Consider the following 24130-nt stretch of genomic DNA (forward strand, 5'->3'; position numbering starts at 1 on the left):
TTTGATAAAATCGATACTTTTTAATAAATGTTAATGAAATACAACCACCGACTGTTTTCTTGTTGGGATTTGATGTGCATTCGCGCCGAATTACCATTTTAGAGCAACAGCAACGAGGAAGCAGTCGGTGGTTGTACATGATAAACCTTTTCTTGAAAAGTAGGCTGTGATTTCAGCAAACAAAGAAGTGTAAGGAAGTCCCCACGTTTCTTTAATCAGTAAGCACAAACTAGTAGCTAATCGAGAATCATGTTCAAATGAACTTTAAGAATAGTGAATACATTACATTTCAATTATTAATCGGAACCATATTCGGGATGTTTATCGCAGTTTAATTTCGATACCACTAGAGGGTAGTAGTATAGTGAAACCTAGCGTCCACGCCAGACAATAAAAGCAAGAGATAGCTGACAGACGGCAGCTCGGGCTCAACATCAGCATCCTTACGGTGGTGGGCAAACCGAGAAATGACTGCGAATTAATTGTCAACAGCCCAGTAACCCGCCCGGGAGAAATATGGATGTATGGCCGCCGAATTTGGAATAGAGATGTAGCGTTCAAGGATGTCACCCATCTACGTCTCTCGTTTGTTACTCTTTATTTTTATCTCCGCGGTCTGGGAGGCGCAAGCCAAATCTCTTCCAGATCAAGGAGCACTTGGTAAGCTCACGCCATATGGGGATGCTGCACAATGAGGGAGGATGGGAGTGGTTGCATATTTTTTTGATGGCTTTTGTTGACAAATATTACTGAAATTGCAACCGTTGGTTTGAAAGGATTCTTGCTAATGATACGAGTCACCGTTTTTCTTTAAATTGTATTGTTTATCAATGTGTATTTGGGATCAAATGGATCTTCGGAGCATCCTAATCAAATGAAATAGCTCGTCATGCCATGAAGCGGATGTGTTTATAACAATAGGTAGAATAATATTTACCTTATCAGCTTTTTGGAAGATATGTAAAATCAATCAAAAAAACTCAATATAGGCCTATCAAATTGTTACAACCCAATTCTCCCTGTCAGGCTATTTGAAGGGCTCATCATGATAAGGGAAAATGTGCCGCTGTAAAACATGTAACCATCACAGTCGAGAAAAATAAATCACAGGCCTAGGTGTTCACATATTTCTCTTGTTAGTTAGGTCCTAAATCGATGTCCCTTTAGCAGCTATGCTAGCCAGGGGTCGACATAGTAATTCATTTAACAGTAACAATGTATCCCGGTCATTTGTGCATTCATAAACTGCTCATGTAGGCCTTGGCATAGAAATATACAGGCCTATATAGTATGTAAAGCATAGTTCCACTCCCAATATAAAAAAATCTGCAGTATCTATTCTATTCAGCCCTTCATATTTCATATTTGGTTCTGGAATATATCCATTGTATAAATACACCCCCAGCAATTATTTATTGGAGCCTGTGTCCTCAAACACACCAAATGCATTTGTTGAAACAGTAGGGCTCTGTAATGATGGCATGCATGGCAGAAGGAAACACATATGCATGGGAATGCATGCATGTAGCCTGCTATTGGACAAATGCTAGAGCTATCAGAATTAAGAATGGCAACATATGTCTATTTAACAGTCGACCTAGGTCTCATACTGTAGGCCTACACCCATTCCAGTAGCATTTCTATTTGCCATTTTGAAACACACCTAGTGGAGACTCCTGTATCCACTGAAACCTCCACAGCATATAACCCATATCTATGGAATTAGAGAAACAAGATGCGGAAGAAAAAAAATTCTGAGAGGAAATGATCAGTAGGGGGTCCCAAAGTGTCTACTTGGGTGTGAAGCTACACAGCGTTGGATAGGTTTAGAACGGATGTATTGACAAATTATATCTGTTGCTCGTGTTTATTGTATTGGTTTATTCAACTGAAGACCAAATACTGGACTGTCAACAACAATAACACCAGCAGCACAATCGCGAGTTTGGGACTATTAAGGTTCTGTCTGCATTTTTGTCAAAATGTTATTGGCTCTAGCCTAGTTCTGTGCAATGTACTCTACCTATCAGAGGAGGTTGGTGGGAGGAGCTATAGGAGGACGGGCTCATTGTAATGTCTGGAATCTCCACTGCTCCACACAGTCTCCACTGCTACCTATATAGAACTCTAAATACACCAATTCATGTTGTTAAGTTCAAAAGAATACCATATAAAAATTGCTGACACCATTCAAACCAATGAAGGTTTGGAACCTTTAAGCCAATTTCTCAGAATCAACTTTTTAAAGATACATCCCAAGCTCTCGCAATTTAACCGTTATTTAACTAGGCAAGTCAGTTAAGAACAAATTCTTATTTACAATGACGGCCTACCTCGGCCAAACTCGGACGACGCTGGGCCAATTGTGCGCCGCCCTATGGGACTCTCAATCACAGCCGGATGTGATACAGCCTGGAGTCGAATCAGGGACTGTAGTGACGCTTCTAACACTGAGATGCAGCGCCTTAGACCGCTGCGCCACTCGGGAACCCAATAGGATGCCATAGAAGCTGAATTATGACAGCACCATTGTGCGTGTTTGAGATCGACTACAGTCAGACTGCACAAAATCACTGATCTAAAAATCATCCTGCATGCCAAATAACTACTAATTATGTGATCAAGATGATCAATTTCTGCACCTCGCCTCGCTCACACTGAACCCCTCAAGCGCTGATTGTTTTCATTCCTTTGCAGAGGTCCAGATCAGAGTTCAGGTGTTCGACAACAGTGACCTCTCACCTTTGGCCGGCGCCGCCATAGAGGTTCATGGGAACCGGTCTGTGTTAGCGTCCAGCCAGGCGGGCAGTGATGGCGTGCTTAGGGTGACCTTCCTGTACCATCCGGGGACCTGGGTCATCATATCAGCGTCCAAACACGACTATGTCACCAACTCCGTCCCCTGGCACGCTAGCCGCATCCCTCGTAAGTGAAAATGCCTATTACAAATTACATTTCATTTCAGTTCACGAAAATGTGACGAGATGAGAATTCCACATGAGACTAATGGACATTATATTTGACATAGCATTGTCCAATTAGGCCTACTATCTGAATGTGCACATGATGGAAGTTAGAGGTAGCTGAAATATTAATTATTTATTAGATAGAAGGCAGACTACTATGTGACTAAAATGGCTGTGACTAAAACTAGACAAAGATTTTCCAGAGTTTTACTTGAATGATAACATAAACTAACGAAGAATGGAATGACTAAAATGTGACTAACACTAACATGTATTTTAAGACTAAAAGTAAGGCTGAAATATAACAAAACTGTTTGACATAGAAACATTGGATTTTCAGGCGGATTTTTTAAATAATGTTGATTAATGATTAAATCTGTACCCCTCACATACAATTATCTGTAAGGTCTCACCATTTGAGCAATTTCAAACACAGATTCAACCACAAAGACCAGGAAGGTTTTCCAAAGCCTCGCAAAGAAGGGCACCTATTGGTAGATGGGTAAAAAAAAGCAGACATTGAATATCTCCTTGAGTATGGTATCACTACAAAGATACAGGTGCCTAATTCAGTTGCCAGAAAAGAAGGAAACCATTTAGGGATTTCACTATGAGGCCAAGGGTGAGTTTAAAACAGTTACAGAGTTTAATGGCTGTGATAGGAGACGACTGAGGATGGATCAACAACATTGTAGTTATTACTCCACAATACTAACCTAAATGACAGAGTGAAAACAAGGAAGCCTGTATAGAATACAAATATTCCAAAACATGCATCTGGTTTGCAATAAGGCATTAAAGTAAAACTACAAAAATGTGGCAAAGAAATTCACTTTATATCCTGAATACAAAGCGTAATGTTTGGGGCAAATCCAACACATCACTGAGCACTACTCTTCATATCTTCCAGCATGGTGGTGGTTGTGTCATGTTGTGGGTATGCTTGTCATCGGCAAGGACTAGGGAGTTTTTTAGGATAAAAAGAAACCGAATAGAGCTAAGCACAGGCAAAATTCTAGAAGAAAACCTGAATTAGTTTGCTTTCCAAGAGACACTGGGAAACAAATTCATGTTTCAGCAGGACAATAACCTAAAACACAAGGCCAAATATACACAGGAGTTGCTTACCAAGACAACATTGAATGTTCCTGAGTGACTTAGTTACAGTTTTGACTTAAATCTGCTTGAAAATCTATGGTATAACTGGAAAATGGCAATCTATCAAAGATCAACAACCAACTTGACAGAGCTTGAGGAATACAAATAATAATAATGTGCAAATATTGTACTATCCAGGTGTGCAAAGCTCTTAGAGACTTCCACAGAAAGACTCACAGCTGTAATCGCTGCCAAATGTGATTCTAACATGTATTGACTCAGGGGTGTGAATACTTATGTAAATGAGATACTTATGTATTTAATTTGCAATACATTTGCAATATTGTCTAAAAACAAGTTTTTACTTTGTCTTTATGGGTGAATTGTGTGTAGATAGGTGAGAGATATATATATTTTAAATCCATTTTGAATTCAGGGTGTAACACAACAAAATGTGGAATACGTCAAGGGGTATGAATACTTTCTGAAGGCACTGTAATTGCTTTGTATGTGTGGGGCTTTAGCTGAGATTGTTCTTTACAGAGTCAAGTGTATTTGTCCAGGCCTCAATTGTTTTGCTGTCGGTAATTCTAATGTTATACCTTCTAATAGTAACTGTATCCACTGGTTAAATGTTTTTAGAATAGTCACACAAAAAACACAATAACAATAGGTTGGCCTGCCACATCCAGACCCACGCAGAAGTGATCCTATCCTTTGTTTCTCTGTCTCTCAAAATAGGCTGAATTCCAAATTGGGGCCCCTAGCCGCTTCTCCCTAGGCAATTCCTGTAGATCTGAAATCCAGGGGTAGATGTAAGAAATTGGCTAGCTAGACTCAGTCGCGCATTAATATTGGTGTTTTTCTCTCTTGCAGTGTATGCATCGGTCAGCTTGTACCTCCTAGTCCAGAGGCCAGGCACCCTCATTCTCTATGATGATGTCATCCAGGTGCTGCATGGATCCCCAGGTAGGCTACAATAACGAGCTAAGTGGTATTGCCTAGTTGGTCTTTTTCAGTCTTTCTCCCTAGAGCAACATCCAGACAAACTAGGATTTAAATGATCAATTGAAATTAATAGAAGCCAAACTCTCTTAGGTGGGGGGACCCATCCTGCCTATAGATTTTACATTTGAGTAATTTAGCAGACGCTCTTATTCAGAGCGACTTACAGGAGCAATTAGGATTAAGTGCCTTGCTCAAGGGCATATTGACAGATTTTTCACCATGTCGGCTCGGGGATTCAAACCAGCAACCTTTCGGTTACTGTCCCAATGCTCTTAACTGCTAATGGTAAGGGAAACACTGCTTCTTTGTCCGGCTCTCTGCATGACCTTTTCCTCCTAAAGGGGCAGTCTTTACTCAGACTATTACAGAAATTATGGAAGGAATGTGGTGTTTCAGGTTTGATGCACTATTTGAAATCTGATCAGAGTTCTGAGGCCAATAACACACATTTATTGTCCAGAATCCACCTCCTTCAAAGAGGGGGAGGGAAGGTCCAATTTTCACCTGACTCCTCTCTGTTCTTGCACTCAACGGCCTCCAGAGGTTCTCACGTGACACTCTATTTCCTTCTGCTGTCTCCATAGCAACAACCACAGTGGAATACTTGCCTGCTGTTTTGTACAAGTCCATTTCCCAAATTCATGACTGCATGTCTCATGTCTCAAACATACAGTACTATTGCCTTAAAGGGGCAATCTGCCGTAGAAACAATAACAAAGCGGGCACCCCGCCACTGTTTTTGGCAAACAGCTTAGTGTTGGGGCTAGAGAAATGTTACCTCTCAAATTTATAAACAGCGCTATGGGTGCAAGGACTGACCATCCATGACATCAAAATGTCAAAAGAGGACTGGCCACCCCTCATAGTCTGGTTCCTCTCTAGGTTTCTTCCTAGGTTTCAGCCTTTCTAGGGAGTTTTTCCTAGCCACCGTGCTTCTACACCTGCATTACTTGCTGTTTGGGGTTTTAGGCTGGGTTTCTGTACAGCACTTTGATATATCAGCTGATGTAAGAAGGGCTATACAAATAAATTTGATTTGATCAAAATCATAGTTTTAACCATGCTTTGAGGCTTTAAAGTGTTTGTTTTGAGTAGCATGTTTACAAACAATGAAATAAAACAAGCTTATATTTTGGGTTCTTATGGGGTACGACAGTTTAACTAAGCCCATGAGGCATTCTTCAAGAATCAATGGGTATATATGTACAGTATATATCATTATTGTAAAAGTAAAAAAATGTATGTAGCTACTGCAGATTGCCCCTTTAAGTGTTGATAGTGATGTAGTATTTTACCCTACATACTGTAGCTTTTATGTCAAAGTCACTGCCAGGCGAGTGCTGTTGTGGTTGAATCAGACTTTGGGTAATTTTTCATTAGGCACCAGACAAGAAAAGGGACTGAAAGGGTGTGTGTGTGTGGGGGGGGTTACCAGGATTTGTCCAATAAGAAACACTATTTAAAAAAAAAAATTAAATGCCCTAATGAACATGACCCATATGTCTCACGATTGGCATCTGTTACTTCCTTTATAGGTGCACGGAACCAGCCATTGGTTCAGCTCCAGAGAAAGTCCCTTCAGCTGCCAGCTGATTCCAACTACACAGCACTGTCGGCTGTGCTGACTACTGCCAGAAGCCAGTATGAGATCGGGGGCTTCCCTTACCTCCTGGGCCTGGAAACCAACAGCACAGGTTGGCTTGGGAGAAAGAACATTTACATTTTAGTTATTTAACAGATGCTCGTATCCAGAGCGACGCACAATAAGTGCCTTCAGTAAAGTAGGTAAGATAACTACATATCACGACGATCATTACAAAATCATGATTGGCCCAGCTTGTTTGGTGCTACTTGTGGTAGTTGATATCAAGGGCATAGTGTTAGGAATGCTTGTTGTTATAGGCTATGGATGGTCAACATATCTCTGTTCATCATATATGCATAGTCACTTTAACCATATCTACATGTACATACTACCTCAATCAGCCTGACTAACCGGTGTCTGTATGTAGCCTTGCTACTGTATATAGCCTGTCTTTTTACTGTTTTATTTCTTTACTTACCTATTGTTCACCTAATACCTTTTTTGCACTATTGGTTAGAGCCTGTAAGTAAGCGTTTCACTGTAAAGTCTACACCTGTTGCACGTGACAAATAAACTTTGATTTGATTTAACAATAACATGTACACTACAGGGGCAGAGACAGGATGGACAGACTTAACAGCACTGGCAGTGGTCAGCGTTCAGCTCTTTGACCACGATGGGACCGTCATCCAGGTGTCTGACCCGGTTCACGTCTCCGTACCGCTGCCCTCGGATACTCGCACCAGGATCGCCACCAGCATTCCCGCCTGGCTGTACCAGCCCAAGACGGGTATGTGAAAGCTACTGGGATCATATGTTCCATTTGAAATTCTCATATTCATCCATCAGTCTGTGTTATATTTATAGACACAAACATGATAAATGGGTAATCTGGGATAAAATGACTCCTTAACCCATAAAGCTGCACTTTGCAGAAATCGCTCGGCCATTTTCTAGGTGCAAAAATTCTATTAGTTTGCCTAATTTAAGTTTATGTGACAAAACAAACATGTACAGTGTAGATAACCATTGTGCCAGCTAAACCGCTGTGAAATATATATATCATTCATAACCCAAAATATTGTCCAGTATTTTTAGCTGTTTGAAGCTGGTGTAAAAAACTGAAAGTAAAAGACGGAAAAAACAAACTTAAGAATGGGAAGCATAAAAATAGCGCCCATAGAACAGATCTACCGACTTGCTTTCAATGAGAATGACAGATCTATAACTCACATCTCTATGTGAATTTGGTCAGGTCGCCCAAAAAGTTACATATTGCAGCTTTAACCTGTATTAAGCATATTCCTGGACTGCATTGAGCATGCTTTTTAGTTCATTAGAAATCTTAAGGGGTCTGCACTTACAGCTTAATGAATGCTTCGGTAATGTATTACAAAGTCCCTGGATTATTTGGTTTTAGAGACCCATTTCAGACTACCAAAATGACATATTATTTAACCTTTTTCTAACTAGGCAAGTCAGTTAAGAACAAATTCTTATTTACAATGACGGCCTACACCGGCCAAACCCGGACCAATTGTGCACCGCCCTATGGGACTCCCAAACACGGCCAGTTGTGATACAGCCTGGAGTCGAACCAAGTTGTCTGTAGTGACACTTCTAGCACTGAGATGCAGTGCCTTAGACCGCTGCGCCACTCGGGAGCATATGTTTGAATGCTTTTAACTTGTTGCCTACTAAAACATTTATATGTTGGGTGTGTGGATTTTGTTGCAGGTCTGTGGGTCAGGAATGGAACTGGCTACATTAAAAAAGAGGGCACACAACTAATCTGGAATGTGGTCGTTCCTCAGTTGGGGTATTGGGTCGCAGCCTTCCCTTCATCTGCAGGTACTGTAACTGGCTAATTGCCTTGTGCTACGTCTTGGACATTTTGTTAGGATCTTCATTTAAGCCAGTTTGCTACAGCAGAAAAATAATCATGCAACAACTGGAAATATGAATTATTAGGTGGATTATAATTAATGGACATTTTTGTAGTGGTTGATACATTTTTCGTTAGGGTAAATCAAGTCTGAAGTCGAAATGACAAACTTTAGAAGCTTTTTTAACACTCAAATACACTACATGTTTGCATTTCCTGCTACGCAGGAAAATTCACAGCAACAAAATAGTGATCAAATTAAGATACTACATCTGTAACAGCATCATCTACAAACTAACCATTTTCGTCATGTAATGTTCATTGAACCCCGGTCGTCTTCTTTCCGCAACAGTGCTTTTGCACACTGCACCACAATATATCGCTCAGATATTTCCCTTTTAGCCCACAAATATACAGTATCAGTAACTAATCCTCTACTGCACATATTTTGTTTTTTCATAGAAAAAAAATATTACATCCTATTTTTTAGCAGATTTAGGCTTTCTAATGTATCCTCAAAAATGTTTTACTTTTACCCAGTACACCCAGGATTTTTTTTTGTTGCCTCAGGGCAAAGCTATGCCATAAGGGTACTAAAACTCCAAGGAAAATCTGATATTTTCAGACCACTTATTTAAAATAAAATACAGTAGAAACAAGCACTCTTTTCATAAGAACATTTGTTCAGGACATATTTGTACTGTGCATTAAGCACAATTGTCTCTCCCATTTCCCCTCCCCCCTTGTCCCTCCCCACTATCTCTCTCTCCATATGTCCCATCCCAATTTGTAAGTCGCTCTGGATAAGAGCGTCTGCTAAATGACTTAAATGTAAATGTAAATGAATCTCTTTATCTATCTCTGTCTCCCCTCCTCTCTCGTCTGTGTCTCTATCTTTGTCCTCTCCTGTCCCTGTCCTCTCTTGTCACTTTGTCCTCTCCTGTCTATGTCTCTCTGTCCTCTCCCTGTCCACTCCTGGCCCTGTCTTTCTGTCTCCTGTCTGTCTACAGTCATGGCCAAAGGTTTTGAGAATGACACAAATATACATTTTCACAAAGTCTGCTGCCTCAGTGTCTTTAGATATTTTTGGCAGATGTTACTATGGAATACTGAAGTATAATTACAAGAATTTCATAAGTGTCAAAGGCTTTTATTGACAATTACATGGAGTTGATGCAAAGAGTCAATATTTGCAGTGTTGACCCTTCTTTTTCAAGACCTCTGCAATCCGCCCTGGCATGCTGTCAATTAACTTCTGGGCCACATCCTGACTGATGGCAACCCATTCTTGCATAATCAATGCTTGGAGTTTGTCAGAATTTGTGGGGTTTTGTTTGTCCACCCACCTCTTGAGTATTGACCACAAGTTCTCAAAGGGGATTATGGTCTGGGGAGTTTCCTGGCCATGGACCCAAAATATTGATGTTTTGTTCCCCAAGTCACTTAGTTGTGGCAAGATGCTCCATCATTCTGGAAAAGGCATTGTTCGTCACCAAACTGTTCCTGGATGGTTGGGAGAAGTTGCTCTTGGAGGATGTGTTTGGACCATTCTTTATTCATGGCTGTGTTCTTAGGCAAAATTGTGAGTGAGTCCACTCCTTTGGCTGAGAACTAACCCCAAACATGAATGGTCTCAGGAGGCTTTACTGTTGGCATGACACAGGACTGATGGTAGCGCTCACGATGATTTTCAGGCTATGAAGTCTCTGGGAAACGAGGCCCAGTACCATATCCCGTTGGGAAATGTTTTGCTCCAAAAATATGACATCCCATGTAGTACATAAACACTTGGACTTCGTTAATATATTGATATTCTCCTACCTCAATGCTCTGGCATGCTAAACAACATGTACAGTTGTGGCCAAAAGTTTTGAGAATGACACAAATATGCTGCCTCAGTTTGTATGATGGCAATTTGCATATACTCCAGAATGTTATGAAGAGTGATCAGATGAATTGCAATTAATTGCAAAGTCCCTATTTGCCATGCAAATGAACTGAATCCCCCAAAAACATTTCCACTGCATTTCAGCCCTGCCACAAAAGGACCAGCTGACATGTCAGTGATTATCTCGTTAACACAGGTGTGTGTGTGTTGACGATGACAAGGCTGGAGGTCACTCTGTCATGCTGATTGAGTTCGAATAACAGACTGCACCTAAATCAACCATTTATCGGATCATCAAGAACTTTAAGGAGAGCGGTTCAATTGTTGTGAAGAATGCTTCAGGGCGCCCAAGATAGTCCAGCAAGCGCCAGGACCGTCTCCTAAAGTTGATTCAGCTGCGGGATCGGGGCACCACCAGTACAGAGCTTGCTCAGGAATGGCAGCAGGCAGGTGTGAGTGCATCTGCACGCACAGTGAGGCGAAGACTTTTGGATGATGGCCTGGTGTCAAGAAGGGCAGCAAAGAAGCCACTTCTCTCCAGGAAGAACATCAGGGACAGACTGATATTCTGCAAAAGGCACAGGGATTGGACTGCTGAGGACTGGGGTAAAGTCATTTTCTCTGAATCCCCTTTCTGATTGTTTGGGGCATCTGGAAAAAAGCTTGTCCGGAGAAGACAAGGTGAGCGCTACCATCAGTCTTGTGTCATGCCAACAGTAAAGCATCCTGAGACCATTCATGTGTGGGGTTGCTTCTCAGCCAAGGGAGTGGGATCACTCAGAATTTTGCCATAAGAACACAGCCATGAATAAAGAATGGTACCAACACATCCTCCAAGAGCAACTTCTCCCAACCATCCAGGAACAGTTTGGTGATGAACAATGCCTTTTCCAGCATGATAAGGCAAAAGTGATAACTAAGTGGCTTGGGGAACAAAACATCAATATTTTGGGTCCATGGCCAAGAAACTCCCCAGACCTTAATCCCATTTGAGAACTTGTGGTCAATCCTCAAGAGATGGGTGGACAAACAAAACCCACAAATTCTGACAAACTCCAAGCATTGATTATGCAAGAATGGGCTGCCATCAGTCAGGATGTGGCCCAGAAGTTAATTGACAGCATGCCAGGGCGGATTGCAGAGGTCTTGAAAAAGAAGGGTTAACAATGCAAATATTGACTCTCTGCATCAACTTAATGTAGTTGTCAATAAAAGCCTTTGACACTTATGAAATGCTTGTAATTATACTTCAGTATTCCATAGTAACATCTGACAAAAATATCTAAAGACACTTAAGCAGCGAACTTTGTGGAAATTAATATTTGTCATTCTCCAAACTTTTCGCCACGACTGTACAGTATTTACCATTCTTACTGTATAGTGGTGCACTTTCTCCATTGAACATCTTTGGTGGAATGACACAGGTGTTATGTCCTTTCCCAAATCCCTCAAGAAGATGAGCCATGCTAGAGTATACTGATCAGACCCGAGTTCAAGTACTATTTATTGTATTTCAAATACTTTCACATACATTTCAAAGTAAGTGTTTGGATATTTGAATGTATTTTGAAATACACTTGGAAAGTATTGGCATGTATTTGAGACAAGTGTATTTTCAGGTACAAATATTTAAATACTCCATGCATCTGAACCCAGGTCTGATGCTCAGTCCCCAGCTGTTTCATTCCAGAAGGTTCCTCCCCCTGTCTTCATTTACACTCCTTCACAGATGTCACAGGACTGGGAAAAAAACATAACATTACATCCTGCATGTCCAAACATGTCCACTGTGCAAGTTTCTAACCCCTACACAGAGACAATATGATCTGAGGAGTTCAAGGCAATACTCCATTTCAACAAGCCGCACCACAAGACACCAGACACCAGACATCTTTCTTGGAAAGAGCTCTCAAACTATATGCAAATGATCTCTTGTGTTTTATATTGTATGACATCACATGTATGTATGTTGCTGCATATGTACCAAGACGTTCAAAGAAACATAAACAAACCACACATGCCATATCAAAGGTACAGGGAGAGGGACAACTGCTTGGAATTAAATATAAAGTGCATTTGCAAAGTATTCAGACCCCTTCCCTTTTTCCACATTTTGTCACGTTACAGTCTCATTCAAAAATTGATTAAAAAAAAATCCTCATCAATCTACAAAAATTTTAAAACAGAAATACCTTATTTACATAAGTATTCAGACCCTTTGCTATGAGACTCGAAATTGAGCTCAGGTGCATCCTGTTTCCATTGATCATCCTTGAATTGTTTCTACAACTTGATTGGAGTCCACCTGTGGAAAATTCAATTGATTGGTCATGATTTGGAAAGGCACACACCCATCTATATGAGGTCCCACAGTTGATAGTGCATGTCAGAGCAACAACCAAGCCATGAGGTCGAAGGAATTGTCCGTAGAGCACAGAGACAGGATTGTGTCAAGGCACAGATCTGGGGAAGGGTACAAAAAAAATTCTGCAGCATTGAAGGACCCCAAGAACACAGTGGCCTCCATCATTCTTAAATGGAAGAAGTTTGGAACGACCAATAATCTTCCTAGAGCTGGCCACCCGGCCAAACTGAGCAATCGGGGGAGAAGGGCCTTGGGCAGGGAGGTGACCAAGAACCTGATGATCACTCTGACAGAGCTCCAGAGTTCCTCTGGGGAGATGGGAGAACCTTCAAGAAGGACAACCATCTCTCCAGCACTCCACCAATCAGGTCTTTATGACAAAGTGGCCAGACAGTAACTCCTCATTTAAAACGCAGCCATCTTGGAGTTTGCCAAAAGGCACCTAAAGGACTCTCAGACCATGAGAAACAAGATTCTCTGGTCTGATGAAACCAAGATTGAACTCTTGGGTCTGAATGCTAAGCATCACATCTGGAGGAAACCTGGCACCATCCCTGCGGTGAAGCATGGTGGTGGCAGCATTATGCTGTGGGGATGTTTTTCAGCGGCAGGGACTGGAAGACTAGTCAGGATCGAGGGAAAGGTCAACAGAGCAAAGTACAGAAAGATTCTTGATGAAAACCTGCTCCAGAGCACCCAGGACCTCAGACTGGGGCAGAGGTTCACCTTCCGACAGGACAACGACCCTAAGCACACAGCCAAGACAACGCAGGAGTAGTTTTGGGACAGGTCTCTGAATGTCCTTGAGTGGCCCAGCCAGAGCCCGGACTTGAACCCAATCGAACATCTCTGGAGAGACTTGAAAAAAGCTGAGCAGCGAAGCTCCCCCATCCAAACTGACAGAGCTTGAGAGGATCTGCAGAGAAGATTGAGAGAAACTCCCCAAATACAGGTGTACCAAGAAGACTCGAGTCTGTAATTGCTGATAAAGGTACTTCAACAAAGTACTGAGCAAAGGGTCTGAATACTTACACTACCATTCAAAAGTTTGGGTTCACTTAGAAATGTCCTTGTTTTTGAAAGAAAAGCACATTTTTTTGTCCATTAAAATAACATCAAAATGATCAGAAATACAGTGTAGACATTGTTAATGTTGTAAATTACTATTGAGCTGGAAATGGCAGATTTTTTAAAATGGAATATCTACATAGGTGCACAGATGCCCATTATCAGCAACCATCCCTCCTGTGTTCCAATGGCACATTGTGTTAGCAAATCCAAGTTTATCATTTTAAAAGGCTAACTGATCATTAGAAAACCCTTTTGCAATTATGTTAGCACAGCTGAAAACTGATTAAAGAAGCAATAAAACTGGCCTTCATTAGACTAGTTGAGTGTCTGGGGCATCAGCATTTGTGGGTTTGATTACAGGCTCAAAATGGCCAGAAACAAAGTATTTTCTTCTGAAACTTGTCAATCTATTCTTGTTCTGAGAAATGAAGGCTATTCCATGCGAGAAATTGCCAAGGAACTGAAGAACTCGTACAACGCTGTGTACTACTCGCTTCACAGAACAGCACAAACTGTCTCTAACCAGAATAGAGAGTGGGAGGCCCCAGTGCACAACTGAGCTAGAGGACAAGTACATTATAATGTCTAGTTTGAGAAACAGACGCCTCACAAGTCCTCAACTGGCAGTTTCATTAAATAGTACCCGAAAAACACCAGTCTCAACGCCAACAGTGAAGAGGTGACTCCGGGATGCTGGCCTTTTCTTTAAAAAACAATAACATTTCTAAGTGACCCAAACTTTTGAACGGTAGTGTATGTAAATGTGATATTTCAGTTAAAAAAATATATAAATGTGCAAACATTTCTAAAACCTGGTTTTGCTTTGTCATTATGGGGTTTTGTGTGTAGATTGATGACAGAAAAAAAACAATTTAATCAATGTTAGTATAAGGCTGTAACGTAACAGAGGGTGGAAAAAGTCAAGGGGTCTGAATACTTTCCGAATGCACTGTAATCCCTTTTGTTGTAAGTAGGCTTCTGCTTCAATCATGGTTCAAATACATTATGTAAAATACTATAGTATTACTGGTGTGCTTGATTAAGCTCGGAAATGGCACTTTTGGGACTACTCCGCTGTTTCCATTGTACCAGGCAAACTAAATCAAGAGCCGTTCCAGTATTTTAAAGTATTTGACCCAGGTCTGCTCCGCTTTATCTTCCACTCAGGCGTAGTCCTGGGTTTCAGGTGCCCTTGATTTAGCATGGAGTTTGCACTTTTGGGACTACTCCATTGGTTAAATTTGATCAGGCAAACTAAATCAAGCGCAGCTCCAGTATCTGACCCAGGTCTGCTCCTATGGGCTTTGTCTTTCATGCAGGCGTGGGTCTGGGGGGTCACTCGGGCCTGAGGGACATCACCACCTACCACACCTTGTTCCTGCTCTCCATCCTGGGCTCGCTGGCTCTGCTGGTGCTCATCCTGCTCTGTGTGCTGCTCTACTACTGCAGGTGTGGAGCACGTAGACATAGGTCTCACTTCTAATGGGCTTCTACATTATGAACATGCGTTAGAAACAAACAACAAAATAATACATTTTTTCATTTGTTTTGTCCACGTCTTTGTCCAAGTTTTTGGTTTCTTTTGACTCGGGTTTTGTTTGTTTTGTCTGAGTTTTTTAGTTTTGTCTGACTTTTTTGTTTTGCTCTTTTTCCAGACGGAAGTGTCTAAAACCACGGCGACAACAGGGCAAGCCACACATGGCTCTGAACAGCTCCAAGCGCGACCAGGGCACATCCACTTCCCGCCTCAACCTCATCTGTGGTGGCCATGTTGAATCCGGTCCATCCAATGACGCCAGCAAATCTGACCCTTCCCCCTCACGAGACTACCAGAGCTCGCGGGAGGAGTTCGCCAAGCACGTCCCCGCGCACAAGCTGCGGCATTCGAAGGCGAAAGGAGCCTCGGGACCTCAGAGGGGCGAGAGCTTCCCTATGAAGGTGACCCGCGCCACAGACACAAACAATCTCGACAACCCCCTGCTACTGCAAGAAGACTACTCACGGAACTACAGCCCCATCATGGAGGACGACAAGGACTCGGACTACCACATACGCTGCCACACCGCCAACGACAATCGCGGCTACACCTCGGATGGGGGCTCCCCTCCTCGTTTCCTGTCGGACAAGTCAGACAAGCCTCCCGAGTACTCTGCGGCCGCCGCCGACCACCTAGCCCGCCCGACGTCGCTCAACACGCAACCGGGCCAGATCATCTTCTGCCACTCCATGGACCAGATGAAGGAAAACATGTACCGAAGCATGGTTCCCACCTTGGTCATACCGGCCCACTACATGCGTATGTCCTCAGACTTCTCCGGGAAGGAGCAGCAGCAGGATAAGGAAGGGGGGATGCAGATAGGTGCTGGTCAGTCACACCATCCCCAGCAACAGAGCCAGCAGCACCAGCAGCAGGGCGGCTCCCAAGGGGATGACTCGGAGGGTCAAAACTGGAACTCGGACCCATCCCAGGGCCCTGTGCGGATCCCTGTGCTCTTTAACGACTCCACCATGGCACAGATGAATGGCGAGCTGCAGGGGCTGACTGAGAAGAAGCTCCTGGAGCTGGGCATTAAGCAGCACCCACGCGCCTGGTTCATCTCAATGGACGGCCGCGCCAACCACGTGCGCCATTCTTATATCGACGTGAGCAACGACCTCAGCAGCGGCGGAATTGGCGGGGGAGGCGGTGGCCCCAGCTGCAGCACAATCCGAGAAGCCAACCTCGAAGGACCCATGGATAGCACCCAAGACCGCAAGGCTGCGGCAATCCGTAAGGGTAAGGATGAACGGTGGGGAACTGGTGGACGGAAGGGTGGTGGCAGTAAGGGCATGTCCAAGCTGGCATACCAGGAGCACAGCGAGCCCAGCAGCAGCGAGGGCCGCCCGGTGTCGCCCGAGGAGAACTCCCTTACCCCACTACTGGACGACGGGCCCTCGTCGCGGGGCTCCACCATCCCCCGGAGGGGCCGCAGCCGCATGAACAGCGCGCGCAGCAGCAACAGCGAGAACCGTCGCGACTCCATGACTAGCCCAGAGGACGACCCGGACAGCAAGGACGAGAACAAGAAGAGCCCGTGGCAGAAGATCGAAGACCGGCCTCTCATGGTGTTTCCCCCTAAAAAGTTGTAGGCTAACATCTCAGGCCCCACTCATATGGAACATAAGAGTTGGTCCAGTAGTCAGGGCAATTATACAGACATTTTGAGACACCTAAAGAAACAATAAAAGGAAGGTGGAGGAGTAGCATTTGACCGAAAGAAGATCCTAGAAAAGCACAAGCCTGCTTGTTAATCCGTGAAATGGTACTATTTTAATGACAGCCTCTTTCTATGGTTTTTGTGGTTCACATTTTTTCGATCACACTCCTAATTCCCATCGTTCTTCTCCTTGTCTTTTCAAATCCATTTTTGAGATCCCTCTCAGTAAATTCAACTCTGAGCCACTGACTTTGGAAATAACCATCTTAACGAAGAAAACACAATGGTTATATTTGGAGAGAACTAACCAACAGTATCTTGTTGCGACTGAAATAATTTGCCCAGTGTTGTGAATGGACTTCTACATGAGAAAGACAAGTTACTTCAAGGACAGGACTACCCTCTTCTCTCCTGGACTTGTGTACTACACATTTATGAAGGCCAGGGTCAATTCCATTTCAGTTCAGTCAATTCAGGAAGCAAACCGAAATGTGTAATTTACTTTTGCACCCTGAATTGGCTGAATTAAAATGGAATTGACCAAAACCCTGATATAGGCCCACCTTGAGTTTTAGTGGTTGTAATTCTGTCACTTTGGTCAGCCTGCTTCCTGGACCATAAGGAGATACTGTATTCTGTGAAGACATTAGCACACATTATCCAAAAGCATAAATGTGTGGAGATTATGTGGTTTCTTTCTTTATGGTTTTCTATTTGGAGGATTTTTATGGAATGATAGTTAGTGTAAAATATCTGTTGATCTCCATTTGTCGTGTGTACAATTATGTACTTTTAATGTGAAATGTGCATTACTCCTTCAGGGAAATGTATTTGCAATTCTTTGTTGTAATGATTTATTATAATACTGTAAGCCACTTATCTGAGGTGGGATCTCCTACAATTTTGCACAGATTTGTCGTCCTGTTACATACCACCGGCCATTTTATATTCCACGGGTTTTATTTAGAATTTTTTCTGTTTTTGTGTTTGGAATACCACAGTTGCTATGGGAGATCATGCTGTCTCAATGCATATGATGTAAGCATTTGTAGGCCAATTTCGAAACTGTAGAATAACTGCATTACCTACAATGCTCTACTCAACCATCGACAAACTTCTCCGTCCATTGGACAACCCCTCTCTTACAATCACCACCGACCTCTGTGACAGTTTTCTGGCCTTCAGGCTATCTACCAACAGTTGCAGCAGTCTCACCCTTCATCTGCCCCCCACCCCCCGCCAGGACTACCTGACTCACAACCTGTGAACAGACTTAATGTCCTCCCTTGTCAATGAAACCACCATTACTGAACTCTTGTCTAAATCCAAAACCAAAGCTCTCTTGACCCAATGCCCACTGCCTTAGTTAAGGCACGCCTCACTGTTCTCTGCCCCTGGTTGTCAAGATTGTAAATGCATCCCTTACATCTGGCATTGCTCCTACTCCTTTGAAAATGGTGTCTACAACTCCCATACTGAAGAAACAGGGCCTGGATCCTGACATCCTCACCAACTACAGGCCTATCTCAAACCTACCCTTCCTCGCCAAACTGCTTGAGTGGGTGGTAGCATCACCAATCCAACAACACATGGCCTCTCATGAACTTTTCAAACCCCTCCAGTCGGGCTTCTGGACTATGCATAGCACTGAAACTTCCTTGATAAAGGTAGTGAACGATCTCACCTGTGCTGCTGATGCTGGGACCATCTCCATCCTCATCCTCCTGGACCTGTTTGCAGCATTTGACACGGTCTGTCATCAGATTTTAACTGACCGCAACGCCCCTTGCCTGGTTCCACTCTTATCTAATAGACAACAGTTTGTCTCCCTTGGCAACTGGAGGTCTGCCCCAGCCCCTGTATCACAAGGTGTCCCACAAGTCTCAGTGTTCAGTGTTTGGTCCATTACTGTTATGCAGACGACACACAAATGCCATCCACACAAAATCCAACTCCGCTATGCCACCCCCCTCTGTGGTTGACTGTCTGAAAACTTGGATGAGCAATAACTTTTAAAAACTAAACGACGACAAAACAGAGATCACGCTGATGGGCCCCAACTCCGTCGTCAAGAAACTGGGTCAATTCAACATGACAATCAACGGCTGCACCATCCACTCCAACTCCACAGGCAGGATACACGGTGTTACATTTGAACCCCGCATCCTTAACATCACCAAGTCAGCCTTTTTCCACCTCAGAAACATCTCATGACTCAGACCCTCTCTCACTGACACCACAACCCTCATCCATGCCTTTGTTTTATCATGCCTGGCCTACTGCAACGCCATTCTCTACGGACTCACCAACAAAACACTGGGCAAACTTCGAAATTCAGCTGCACGGGTACTCACACACACCAGACCTTGGGACCATATCACCCCCACCCTCATCAACCTCCACTGGCTCCCAGTTCAATACAGGATCATATTGCTCATGGTCACCTACAAAGCACTCAATGGACTGGCGCCCACATACGTTACTGACCTCCTGCACCCCTACACTCCCACCTGTTCACAGCGCTCCTCTGATACTGGCCTCCTCACCATACCAGGCTCCGCTCCATGGGAGACTGGGCTTTTAGCTGTGCAGCTTCTCAAGTCTGGAACTCCCTCCCTCTCCATGTCAGAACCGGACAAGCCATACACATATTCAAGTCCACACTAAATACACACCTCTTCACACAGGCTTACCCAGATTATCTGCTGCTTTAGCTTTTAACCTCTGTCTAGTTCACTTCCCTGGTTAATCTGTCATCGTGTTTAGTGTTCTCCATGGTTAGTCTGTCTTTACGTTTAGTGTACTTTTATATACTTAATTCTTTTATGATGTGATATTAATGCTTTTTATCCTGCTGATTCTCGTGTGTATGTAAAGTGACTTTGGGTGTTGTGAAAAGTGCTTAAAATAACATTTATTTTTATTATTATTATTATAATGCTCATTGACTGAACATTCCAAATTACTGTGGCAATTATGCATCACAATGCTACCATGGCAATTATGCGTCACAATATGAATTATATTTCTATTGTGTAGGGCATTCCAGTAACTTTTGCAACCAAATCATTGTATTGCACCCAGTTGCATAGAGACTTTTGGTCACACAAGCTGACACCTGTGGATACAAAATTTAGTATCTTAATTATTTTACATACCCCCCCCCCAAAAAAAAAGAGGAGAGGGGAATTCCACATTCACATATATTTTCTAGTTTTTATTTAGACAGATTCAATTACAAGGGGATACAGAGGTAACAAGGGGAAAAGCTGGAAGGGTCAACTCGGGGATTAAACCCGGGTCTCTGACGGGGAGTCGCATATAATGTGTCACACGAAGAGTGACATTTTTTCGTGCGCAATTGGCAACATTTTAAATAAACGGGAAGTTGCAATAGCTTATTAGCAGCATGAATTTCTGCTTTGTAGGTGGGGTTATTGAGTGAACAATTCTGTGATGGTTGCAGTCCACAAAGATAAAATTGCATTGAATCAAATCTATTGATTTACCGCCTGTAGGGCGGGGGTGCAACTAGTGTATTGTATATAGCTATCAAAGATGACGATAACAATTTCAAATGTCGGTCATGATGCACAATCTTTCCTTTACTTCCAGGGTCTTCATTCGTTTGTGTAGTAGTGATAAACTTTGCCAAAATCTGAGACATTTCTGCTTTTCTCCTGTGCCATTTGGTTATTTGCTTGCTGTAAATAATATTTAGCTTTGAGAGACCTTTTGGTTGAAGGTTGCATGTATGAAATAAGCAGAAGGCACCAAAAAAAAGGCCATGCAAATCTATACCACTTTTCTCCTGTAAGTGCCTTTTACATAGGGTTAAGTGACTGGCATGGAGGGCCTTTTCAAAATGCAGTCCAAGAAGGTTTACATCACCTAAGCTAGTCTTGTCAAATGGACAGACACAAAAATGGAAGCACACTGCATTTAGTTAAGAACACACATATCTTCCTCGGGGGAGAGCATGCATGCCAAAATTGATCAATGACTCATTTTGTGTTCAATATGTCCTTGTGTTCATAGTTTCTTGTGTATATCCTTTCTCACCAAACGTGTAGACTAAGTGATTGCTATTTATTGTACAAGTTTGATAAGTGACAAATTCCCGAGAACTATATAAGATTGTGTGTGTATATGTACTGTATGTGCATGTAATATGTAGAGTAGAGTGTTTTTAATGGAACGTTTTTTGATAATATCCAGAATGTTGCTGGCACACATGAAGTATATCAAATTCTGTTGCCAAATGTACACACATTTTAGATGAATTTCGCTCTACTCTTAAAATTCACTTCCGGTCTTAAATGTTTACAAGTACAACATACTGGCCAATATGCTCTCACTGTAGATTGCATCACAATTGCCTATGACACTTAACAACTGTGAGTCATATTTCTTACAGATGTAAATGAAGAAATGCATAGCTAAAGTACAATACAGTCACAAAGAGTTGGTGCGGTAGATCTATAAATGGATATAATATCATTGAGAGATTGTAAAAATAGACAAAGTTATTAAAAATAAAAATGCGACAATGCGAGGGTAAAACAACATTATTTTGTTGCAGTACATTTTTTTTCTCTCTCTGTTATAAATGGGGAGGAATTTGTTCCGTTTATATTGACAGTAGACTTTTATGAATTTCTTGTTTTTGCTATTTTCAAAGTTGTTCTGAATAATGTTGACTTAAATGTATAGTATGGCTACCCTGACTCTGGATGAAAAATTGTATAGCTCTATTCTAATGGATTCCCAGGTCTATTCTTGCCAAATTATGTAATTTTTTCGTACAAGCTGTCAGTAACTTTTTCCAATGCAGTAAGACAATGTGATGTCGTGTTTGGTTGGTTACAAGAGGCAAAAGAAATGTTCAGAATCTCCCTACCTACTACTAGGCCGGATATGACAGCATCTTGATTTTAGTGCAATTGTGGATTTGTTTAGTTTGATCCCAGACCTTGAATTGAGCAAAATTACAAAAATAGATTCGTTCAAAATGTAGACCTCATTCAAGTATTTTTAAGTTGTGATATCACAATATTACAAAATCAAAAAACAAACGTACCTGTACACAAGTCTGAATAATGTCCTGCAAATCTTACTTGTGGTTGTGAATCAATAGATGTCTGTTGGGGTCACCTAATTTCCATCCAATACCCTGATTGCACAAAAACACATTATTGTCACTCTTGTGTATAAAGAGCAGCTGTATATTAAAAACATCTTTGGGAGTGGAAGAGGACACAACACTTTGTACATTATTCTGTGTGAAAAAAAAACTGTCAGTTGTTTGTAAACTGTAAATCGATTCTGTACATGAGATAAGATAGAAATAAACTTGTTTGCACTGTCGAACAATTACATTGGTGATGTGATTTTGTGTACCTTTTATCTCTGTTTGTTCTCATCCATTCACTTTTGTCCTTAGCCGTTACTTCCTCTTCCAGTGGTGGTGCCTTTAGCGGGTCATTTCTGTAGATCTCACACCATCCATCCATCCATCCATCCATCCATCCATATCGCTCTCTCGCTCTCTCTCGCTCAATTCCGTTTCAATCGGCTTTATTGGCATGACATTTTGAAAGCACAATGTTACATTACAAAAAGAGTAATTAACAATAGAACATGAACAGGTTGGGGGGGTAAATAATGGACTAGATAAAATGATAATAGCTATAGAAAATACACAATTCGAATTTGTGGAAGTAAGATTCTTAAATTGTTGTGAATTTTGTGCATTTTATTGGGAAGTGCAGCTCTGTCTCTGTTTCTTTTATGGTGCAGTGATCACACAGCTTTTCTACTTTTGGCAGCCAGCTTTTTCTGTGTCTGCCCTTTTCTATGGCTATGGGCTGTGTTCACTGAGTCTGTACTTTCTCAAATATTTGTACAAACTTTTGTCATGATGTACTGTCAATTTAAGGACAGATAGCGCTGCATTTTGCTTTGTGCGTGTGTTTTTTACCCAATAGGTGATTTTTTTTGTTTGACTGGGTTGTGATTTGTTTTATTCTATTTGATTGGATGTTCTGGTCCTGAGGCTTCAGTGTGTGAGTAGAACAGGTTTGTGAACTCAGGCCCAGGACCAGCTGGAAGAGGAGACTCTTCTTTGCTCGGCTCTTGGCATTACAGGGCTTGGTAATGATGTGATAGGGGGTCACTGTATTTCAGTGTTTCAAGTTTTAATGTCACATGCACAGTGAAGTACAATGAATTGCATTTCTTGCCAGCTCTAACCTCAACAATGCAGTAATCAATAACAATGTAATACTAAAAATAACAAGGTAGAACAAAAACATACAATACATAAAAACAAGAAATAAGAGCATGATAAAGTAAGCATACTATATACAGCAGTGGAGGCTGGTGGGAGGCGCTATAGGAGGACACGCTCATTGTAATGGCAGAAATGGATGAAATGGAACAGAGTCAAACTAGTTGTTTCCATGTGTTTGATCTGTTGGTACCATTCCATAGATTTCATTCCAGCCGTTACAATGAGCCTGTCCTCCTACCAGCCTCCTCTGATATACAGGGTCAGTTCCAGTACCCTATTTACAATGTGCAGGGATACTGGATCGGTAGAGGTAGATATGTATAGGGATAAGCTGACTAGGCATCAGGATATATGATAAACAGAGAGGCAGCAGCGTATATGCTGATTGTATGTACAGTATGTACTGTACAGTGTATGCATTTGTGTGTGTGAGCAAATTAGTGAGTGTTTGTATGTGTGTTGGAGTGTCAGTGTGCATAAGAGTGTAGGGCCCTGTGAGTTTGCATAAAGACAATAAGAAAAAGTCTGTGTAGTCATTTTGTTTGCTATTTAGTTAGCAGTCTTATTGCATGGGGATGGAGGTGGTTTGGGAGCCTGTTGGTGTCAGACTTTATGTACCTGGATTGGTAACAAAGAGGTTTTTAATTCACAAATGGAAATATTGTGACCCCGAACTGGTGCTGGTTTGAGAAGAACATTGGTACTGCTGCTGCTTCATGTTTCCCTCCTCCTTCATTGCCAACTCAACAGGAAGGATTTACATCCATGCTCTTCT

The 24130-nt window shown here is 42.2% G+C and overlaps 1 protein-coding gene across 1 annotated transcript; it reads left to right on the forward strand.

Annotated features, from left to right (window-relative positions):
• Positions 1–376: 376 nt before the first annotated feature.
• Positions 377–22439, forward strand: fam171a2b (family with sequence similarity 171 member A2b). The gene is made up of 8 exons (XM_014158691.2): positions 377–660; positions 2698–2925; positions 4941–5033; positions 6608–6766; positions 7268–7447; positions 8395–8508; positions 15186–15315; positions 15522–22439. The coding sequence occupies exons 1-8, from the start codon at positions 564–566 to the stop codon at positions 16993–16995; spliced, it is 2475 nt and encodes an 824-aa protein (XP_014014166.1). The 5' UTR covers positions 377–563; the 3' UTR covers positions 16996–22439.
• Positions 22440–24130: the final 1691 nt, after the last annotated feature.

This window comes from Salmo salar, chromosome ssa19 (assembly GCF_905237065.1).
Source record: "Salmo salar chromosome ssa19, Ssal_v3.1, whole genome shotgun sequence".
NCBI classification, from domain to species: Eukaryota; Metazoa; Chordata; class Actinopteri; order Salmoniformes; family Salmonidae; genus Salmo; species Salmo salar.

Coding starts and splice junctions, on each gene's coding strand:
- fam171a2b (XM_014158691.2), top strand. CDS start 564: ATGTCACCCATCTACGTCTCTCGTTTGTTACTCTTTATTTTTATCTCC. Junction 6,767..7,267: donor CCTGGAAACCAACAGCACAG/GTTGGCTTGGGA, acceptor TGTACACTACAG/GGGCAGAGACAGGATGGACA. Junction 15,316..15,521: donor GTGCTGCTCTACTACTGCAG/GTGTGGAGCACG, acceptor CTCTTTTTCCAG/ACGGAAGTGTCTAAAACCAC.